General features: G+C 48.4%; 1 gene segment (V, D, J or C); it reads right to left on the reverse strand.

Moving 5' to 3' along the window:
- The window catches only part of LOC125161553 (immunoglobulin kappa light chain-like), an 85,982-nt gene extending 77,931 nt beyond the window's left edge, over nucleotides 1-8,051 (reverse strand). The window contains 2 exon segments of the V gene segment in view: nucleotides 7,539-7,833; nucleotides 7,958-8,051. Coding sequence covers nucleotides 7,539-7,833; nucleotides 7,958-8,012 — 350 coding nt within the window.
- Nucleotides 8,052-8,828: the final 777 nt, after the last annotated feature.

An 8,828-nucleotide genomic window follows, 5' to 3' on the forward strand; every position in this document is an offset into this window, starting at 1 on the left:
TTTCTTTAACATCTGACATTTTGGGAGGGGGAGCAAAAGAGAGTCTGAAAGCCCAGGGAATTCAACAAGACCTGAATGAAGTACGGTTCTAACTCTCACAACCTCCTCTTTGGGGTGACGAAGGGAACAGGGAAAACTGCCGAAGATCTATGTCCCCGTCTCTGGAGGAAACAGCTGTTCACTAGGGGTGAAAGAGGGTGAAGGCAGATGAGGCTGCTAAGGGCTGTGGTAGAGACGGGATCACTGTGGTTCTCACTGGGGTCTGGCTGACTGTAGCAAACCGGCACATCCTCCGCTTCCGGGCTGCCCGTGGCGAGAGTGAAATCGGTTCAGATCTACCTGCCCTGAACTGGGCTCAGGTGCCTATGGCCTTGGGGGGTGCCCCATAGATGAGGAGCCTGGAGGTCTGCCCACGTTTCTGCTGGTACCAAACTAGCCTCTAGGGCTAGGTCAGGATTGTCCTGTCACCTGGGGACAGAGAAAGGGAGGCTGCAGACTACATCATCATGGTTTCTCTGGCGGTAGCCGAGGTTGGACATGAAACACAAAAGTCGTCCATGTAATCTAGACCTTAACTGTTGTCTTCCCAGCAGAGCTAGGATGGTTGGTCTCTGTGGAGCTTTAATTATTGGGCTGACTGTGCATAGGCGCACAGGACTCAACAACATCGAGAAACTTTTCATTGACATGCAGAATAATCCCATGTTCCTCTCCCCGGGGAGCCAGAGTAATAGGAGGCAAAGAAAATGAGCTGGGGCTTCCAGGGTTAACTCTGTGTCCCCAGTGAGGAAGATGTCCCCCCAGAGCACTCACCTGGGCATTGATATGCATCATATATGTTCAAATTACTATTTTTGAGAGTGTTCAATGTTATAAGAATTCTTTCTTGGTTACAAAGAGGCTTTGAAATGTCCTTATATATCTATATACAGAGACCATAATATTCCTAATTCTAAAAAAGAATGTCTCCTGCCTGATAACCAACCATGCTGTGGCTTGGTCAACGAAACTGACCGTGAGTCCACACACATGAGAAGTAAAGGGGTGCAAGGCATCCTCGTGGAGAACAGAGCAGTTCTGTGAGTCTCTCTATACTTGACCATCATCAGCTGAATGAGGAAGGACTTACACAGGTGGATTTTAATGTAGATTTGTCTCTGTTGTCAGACGATCTTTGTTGGGGTTCCATAAAATGGGAAGACAGTGTGTGATGTGGGTGGGAAGACAGGTTTGGTGAAACAGTCTGAATCTGTTTTTTTAGAATCAGGGTTTGTGAACGGAGAATGTGATACTCTTCTATGATGACCTATAGACTTTGTCAGCTCAGATATTCCAAACCCACACTGCTTTGGCCACCATGAGAGATATGCAGAGCCTGTTCCCTGATCGGCCCAAAAGGGACTTCTCTCTGATTTAGAGGGAGACTTTCTATTTGCATGAGTACTGAGGTCAAGCCATCCAGCAGAAGGACCTTCCCCAACGCAGGTCCCTGGAGTGGATTCCTAGGCCCTGAGGCACCTGTGATTGAAGTTGGTCATCTTTCCTAAGTATCTGCTCTCACTAGAAAGTATACCCAGCAAGTGAAACTTGGGCCCAACAAGAAATGAAAAGAGAAATTAGATATTGTTTTAAAACTAAAGAAAACAGTGTATCGAAATTGGTGGATTGTGGGGTGCTTGTTGACTCAGTTGGTTCTGACTCTTGACTTTGGCCCAGTTCATGATCCCAGGGTCATAGGATCAAGCCTTGCATCAGGCTCTGAGCTGGGCATGGAATCTGCTTAAGATTCTCTCCCTCTCTCCCTCTGCCCCTCTCCCTTACTTGCGTGCACCCTCTCTCTAAAAATAAAAAAAAATAAAAATTTTAACAAAGAAAAACCCCAAAATTGGTCGTTTGCCAGAAACAGGGACTTCGTCACACTGAATTTATAGCATTAAATGTGTTGGTTATTTGTAAAAGTCACACATCAGTCACCTCTCACAATATCATACCTGCTCTGAAATTACGGAAGATTCTTTGCACACTCAGAATCCAACACTTTTACTGATTGTTCTCGGTTCATCCCACCTGACACCAGCTGGTTTAGAATGTTCCCTTAAACATATCAATGGAGTGGGAACATAAGTACTAACAGGAGAAATAGGAAAGTGGGTAAATATCAATTTCATAATATTACCAGATCTGATCTTCTTAAAGATAGACCCAAATTGCTGAACTCCAACATGTATTTAACTTGTGTTCCACAAATCTGACCCACTTGTCTGCCTGTCATGCGGACTGAGTTGACACCCGTAGGCCAAGCAGGGCGAATTGCGATGTTTTCAGTCACCTCTCCCTTTTTCTCATGACTGCTGGCTCCAAGGGCTCTCGGGCCCCTCCACGCCCCTGCTGCCTCCACCCAGCAAGGACATGCCGTTTCCAGGGCCTCGGTGTGGGGTGCCTGAGCTGCAGCCGAGGCCCTTGTGGCCCAGAGCCCTCAGCTGCAACCTAGTCCCCTGAGTTCTCTAGCATCTTCTTACACACGCTCAGAATCTGCTCTGCCTGCTCCCCAAACAGCACATGTGGGCAGCTGGGCAGTGACAGGCAGGGAGGTTTGTGTTTGGGGCTGAACGATTGTGGGAGGTCTGTGTGTACCTTGCAGGCAGTAATAAACTCCAGTGTCGTCAGCCTCCACCCTGCTGATTCTCAGGGTGAAATCTGTCCCTGACCCGCTGCCACTGAACCTGTCTGGGACCCCAGAGTCCCGGTTGGAAACCCTATAGATCAGGAGCCGTGGAGACTGGCCTGGCTTCTGCAGGTACCAATGTAAATAGGTGTTTCCATTACTGTGCAGGAGGCTCTGACTGGCCCTGCAGGAGATTGAGGCCGGCTCTCCAGGGGTGACGGGCAGGGACAGAGGGGTCTGCGTCATCACGACATCCCCACTGGATCCTAAAATAATGAGAGAGAAGCACAACGTTATGCAGAAACCTTAGAAGCCACTTTTATGATTTAAAATGTTTTTGTATTTAAGGCTAAATCGTATTTTGTGATTTGATTCATCCTCTAAATGTACCCAGTTTCCAAAGAATTGCAGGCACAAAGTGGCCTCTTCCTTTCCAGCATCTCACTAAAGCACTGCTCTTTGTTCCTTTCAGTTTTTTCTTGATTTCCCAGGCCCCCAAATTAAATTCCCCTGCTGGAGGGCAGTCCCACCCGTGGACAGAACACACGTGGGGAGCAGTGGCACCCCAAAAGCTCTCCCTCCACACCCCATTCTCCTTTCTCATCCCCCCTCTGCCCTCACCTGGGATCCAGAGCATCAACAGCCCCAGCAGCTGAGCAGGGAACCTCATTTTGAGAAGCTGAACTGGTGAGTCCTGGTCAATCAAAGCAAGATTAGAGCTGATCTTTTATGTCAGGTGCAAAGGTTTTATCTGAGACTGTGTACGTTAGCCCTCCCTTAGGGAACGATATGCAAATCTCCTGTGGGCACAGCAGCCGGGAGGAGGCAGTGGGGGTGGGGGGGCACTCCCACGTGAGCAAAGTAATATAACATGTCTGTGTTTGAAGGGAAATTGAGAGATAAAATCGATGCTGCCTAAAGAGTACAGGCACACACTGGGGCACCTGGGTGGCTCAGTCGGTTGAGCACCCGACTTCAGCTCGGGTCATGATCTCAAGGTTCATGCGTTCGAGCCCCAGAACCTGCTTCAGATCCTCTGTCCCCTTCTCTCTGCCCCTCCCCACCTGCACCCACCCCCCCAAAAATAAATACATATTTAAAAAAATAGTAACTTGTGTTAAATGTTTCCTTCTTTTCCTCGACCAGTTTAGTAGTTCTCTAGAACTTTCCCAGTCACCTTTATACTTCTAAATAAGGCTGAATTCCATACATATTTGGTGAATCTTAAGCTTTTTCATGTTTATTTAAAGAATTATTTTAATGTGTATTATTTTTTGAGAGAGAGAGAAAGAGAACAGGGGAGGGGAAGAAAGCAAGAGAGAGAGAGAGAGAATCCTAAGCAGGCTCCGTGCTGTCTGTGCAGAGCCCAGTTCGAGGCTCGATCTCATGAACTGTGAGACCATGGCCTGAGCTGAAATCAACAGTCGGATGATTAAACGACTGAGCCACCCAGGTGCCACAAAAAGAAATGGAATTCTAAGCAAACACTGAACTCTGGTCACTTGGAGTTTTATTCTCAGAAGTAGGCATTAGCAGGTTTTGATCACCTTCTATGTTTTTCAAGATTGCTCCAATAAGTGAACACGCTGCAGATGATGGGAGCCGGGCATCACCAGCAGCCGCTGGAATTACAGCCGGAGACTGAAGGAAAAACAGAATGGGGCTTGCGGAATTCTTCAGTAAGACTATGCCCTCTCCTGACTTTGAGTTATTTTTATTTCTATGCCATCATTTACTTCGGGATAATTTACACTCACCCAAAATTTCACACAAAAGAGAGTTCCTATATACTCCCGCCCTGGCTTCCCCTAACGTATCACCTTGCATAACCACAGCCTACTTATCAAACCTGAAAATTAACACGAATCCTGTGCTATTAGCTAGCGTTAAACCCATATTTCTGCCTCACTGCCCTCCTGCGAGGGCCCCCCACCGTTGTCACCTCCCCCCCCAGCTTGGTTTTCCTCTGAGAGGAGCAGCTGCCCTGACTGATCCCTGGAGGAGGCAGCTGTTGGGTTGAGCGGAACCGCCGCCCCCACGCGGGAGGGTGTGTTTAGGGTCGTCACGCTGCGCAGGGTCGTAGTGAGGGTTCTGTGTGCACAAGTGTGCGTGGTGTCCCCACGCTCCATGCTGCCTATTATGTGTGCGCAATCTGTCCCTGACCCACTGGCACTGACCTAGGCTGGGCCCCCGGGGGGCCCTGTGGACACCCTCTGCGTCAGTGGTTCCAGAGATCGGTGTGGCTTCTGCTGGAACCGGTGCCATGGATGGGACTGAGACTGGCCCTGTAGGAGATGGAGACACGCCCTCCCACTGCCACCGACAAGAGGGATAGAGCCGGATTCAGCACAGCCACCCATGGGAAACTGGAAAAGGGAAGAAACTTACCATGGAAATGCAAATAGGAAAAAATAGTTCTGAAAGAAAGAAATGATGTACCGGGAGCACCTGGGTGGCTCAGTCTGTGAAGCGTCCAACTCTTGGTTTCTGCACAGGTCATGATCTCAACAGTTCCGTGAGTTCGAGTCCTGCGTGAGGCTCTGGGCTGGCAGTGTGAGCCTGCTTGGAATTCTCTCTCTCCCTCTCTCTGCCCCTCCCCCTCTCGTGTGCTCTCTCTTTCTGTCACTTTCTCTCAAATAAACAAACATTTTTTTTAAAAACGTGAATCTCGGGGCGCCTGGGTGGCTCAGCCGGTTGGTCAAGTGTCTGACTCTTGGTTTCAGCTAGGTCGTGATCTCACGGTTCGTGAGTTCAAGCCCCGCATTGGGCTCTGTGCTGGCAGTGCAGAGCCAGCTTGGGATTCCCTCTCTCTCTCTCTCTCTCTGCCCCTCTCCATCTTGTGTTCTCTCTCTCTCTCAATAATCGAACAACATTAAAAAATATGTGAGTGTTATCTGCAGGTCTCCAAAGCCATGACCCCTGGCCTGGGGAGAACCAGGTTTCGCACTTTGTCATGCGTGCAGGAAGGGAGAACCTTGAGCTGGGTCGTCTTGACGGTTACTTATAATAGTTTCGGGCTTTCTAACTCTCAATCTCGTCACCTCCTGCATTACGCATGTTACATCCTATTACCTGATATCTGCAAAAGGAGGGGTCTGTTTCTGTTGCCTGTTTTTTTCTCTCCTTGATTTTGTTGGCTTAGAATTGTTGACTGAAAACCATACTGTGTTGTGTGTACTTAATCCTTGTGTCGATTTACACACACAGTGGCCGTGAAACAGTTTAGTGGCGATTTTCGGCTCTGGAATGATTTTTTTCATCCAGAAAGAGATTACATTTGAGTCTGGCAGCCTGAAACGCTAGGGTATGTCACCCTCATCCAGTCAAGGATTGCACTGTGCTTTGAGTCTGGGCTCCCGCATGGGTCATACATTGCCCAGTTCTTCCCTCCTCCTAGGGGGTGGGCCTGCCAGGATTCCAACTGGAGTCCTTGAAATTTGTCAGAATCCCTCCTTCTTTATAGTCCTTGAAGATTAATTAAAAAAAATTTTTTTTAAGTTTATTTGGAGACAGGGAGAGAGAGAGAGAGAGAGAGAGCGCGCGCACAAGTGGGAGAGGGGCAGATGGAAGGAGAGACAGAATCCCAACTGGTCTCCTCACCATCAGCGCAGAGTCCGATGTGGGGCTCGACTCACGGGCTGTGACATCATGACCTGAACCAAGATCAAGAGTCAGACGCGTAACCAACTGTGCCACCCAGGTGCCCCGAGATTAATTTTTATCTATGGCTGTGTGAGATGGCTGAAGGCTTTGCTCAGCTCTGAGGCCTCTTGGCCTGTCCTTTATCTCAGATTCTCGCCGGAAAAGAGAAAAGTGGGGCTCGACTCTATGGGCTTTCCTTCTTTCCTTATCTCTTTCAATATTTATGTTTTAGGGTTTTTCCGTGGAGGTGGGAAGTACTCCGTTTCCAATTAATAGGCATTTTTTGAGGCTGACGATATGCCACCTACCAAGAGAAGTCGAGAGGGTGTTTATTATCCCTACAAGGGACTCCTGGAGACAGCAGGATGTGCACGAGCAGGTCCAGGCTGGTTTCCACGGGACAGCATGTTGAGCATTTATAATCGCTAGGGAGTGGGATTATAGGCACTAGAAGCACCCTAGCTTGAGCTGGAGACTTGTGAGGGGTGAACGTTCCAGCTTCTACACAGACATGGGCAGAAGGGGAAGATAGATTTGACATAGTCACAATACGGAGACTTTCAATCCTTGGGCATAATATGGCCTTCCATTTACGTAGATTGTGTGTGTGTGTGTGTGTGTGTGTGTGTGTGTGTGTGTTTAAAGGATATTCTGGAACTTTGAGTGTATTTTGTTATTTTCCCTAAATACTGGACGCTTTTGAGGCACTTGGAACTCGTGCGCTTTCTAAGTTTAATTTTTAAGCATGTCTTTCAGTTGCATAGAAATCAAACTGACTTTTGCATGTTGATTTGAATCCAATGATGACCTATTTCTCCTATTATTTCTAGTAGCTTCTTTGTAAAATATTTGGAATTTTCTCTGCATACAATCCTTCCATCTGCGAATTACGTTGGTTTCCACTCTTCCCTGCCCGTGTCTGTTTGTTGCAGATGTGGGTGTCTTCTCACGCCGGCCGGGACCATCGGAGGCGTCCGTTCATATGAATCTGATCTGACGCCCTTAGTGGTGAAATTGTGTTTGAACCTGGTCGTGCAGCGAAGGCTGAGGCACAGCCAGGGATCAGAGTTCAAATCTTGTCATGGACTTGCTTTTCAGAACCTCAGGATTTCCGAACAGAACAGACATGCTGAGCTGAGCACCACAGCAGCTGCTGATAAAGAAGCACCTGGTATAATGAGATAATCACTGAAGGTTATAGAGGTTTTTGTCTCTCGTTAAATCACTGTGGATGCCGCTGTTATGCTGCTGGCAGTAGTAAGTGGCAGCGTCTTCAGGCTCCAGGCTGCTGATGGTGAGGGTGAAATCTGTCCCAGACCCACTGCCGCTGAACCGCGAGGGGACCCCAGTTTGCAACGTGGATGCACGATAGATCAGAAGCTTAGGAACTTTCCCCGGTTTCTGCTGAAACCAGGCTAACCACGTGTTAACATTCTGACTCGCCCGGCAGGTGATGGTGACTCTGTCTCCTGGAGATGCAGACAGCGAGGATGGAGACTGGGTCATCTGGATTTCGCAGCTGGCTCCTGAGATGGGGCACAGAGAAACAAAGACCCACATGATGAATCATGTCATAAGAGGACGCGGCTGGAGGGCCAGGCAGTACTGGGCGCACTGGCTGAGTAATTTCCCAGTGTTCTCCTTCCTTACCTGGGAGCCAGAGCAGCAGGAGGCCCAGGAGCTGAGCGGGGGCCTTCATGTCCATGCTGTGTCCTGACCGGGACTGGGTCCTGCACAGGGTGTGACCGGCCCATTAATCAGCGTTCAGGGAAGTGGGCTGTGCTTGAGTAATATGCAAATCAGCAGAGGAAGGGCCAGGCTGGGCACAGCTGCGGGGCTGGGTAATCTCAGTAACAAGCCAGGCTCCTGTCTGCCAGATGCCCGAGCCTGACCAGGGTGGCACACACGTGCCTGCAGAGAACGTGTCTCTCCGTGGGGTCATGGCATAGAATCAGTCTACTGTCCTTTGAGGAAAGTGTCTTGTATTCTCTTCAATGCTCATGATATGCTTTCTTTGCCTCCCCTCCATCTAAGATAGGTTCGATTGAGAATGACACATTTTAACAAACTGCAAGCCATTTAACAAGCTCTGCATCTGGTAGGTTGGGATATTACCGAGGCCAGACAATCTTTCTCTTTGATCTGATTTGCTGATGGCCTCGGTATGGTCCGTTGTCAGCACGGAGACAGAACCCAGAGTATCTACAGAGTTCCCCTGTACATGTGACCACACAGTGACTGATATACACGTGAAGAATCTGCTGGGTTTGTAGAAAACTCTTTCTGAACTTGGAAAAAAATAAAATGAACAGAGCATCAGTGAACTGTGTGACAGCTTCAAGCAGTCTATTTTGCGTATAATTGGAGGTCTAAGAAGAGAATGTGGGGAGGGGAATACAAAAATATTTGTAAATATATTGGCTAAATTGTTTCCAATTTTAAGAACTCATTCCTAGGGCTTATATAATTAAAAATCCAGAATCGGTTGGACTGTTTGTTTTTTTTAGTTTTGAGTTGTGTG

Source organism: Prionailurus viverrinus, chromosome A3 (assembly GCF_022837055.1).
Source record: "Prionailurus viverrinus isolate Anna chromosome A3, UM_Priviv_1.0, whole genome shotgun sequence".
NCBI classification, from domain to species: Eukaryota; Metazoa; Chordata; class Mammalia; order Carnivora; family Felidae; genus Prionailurus; species Prionailurus viverrinus.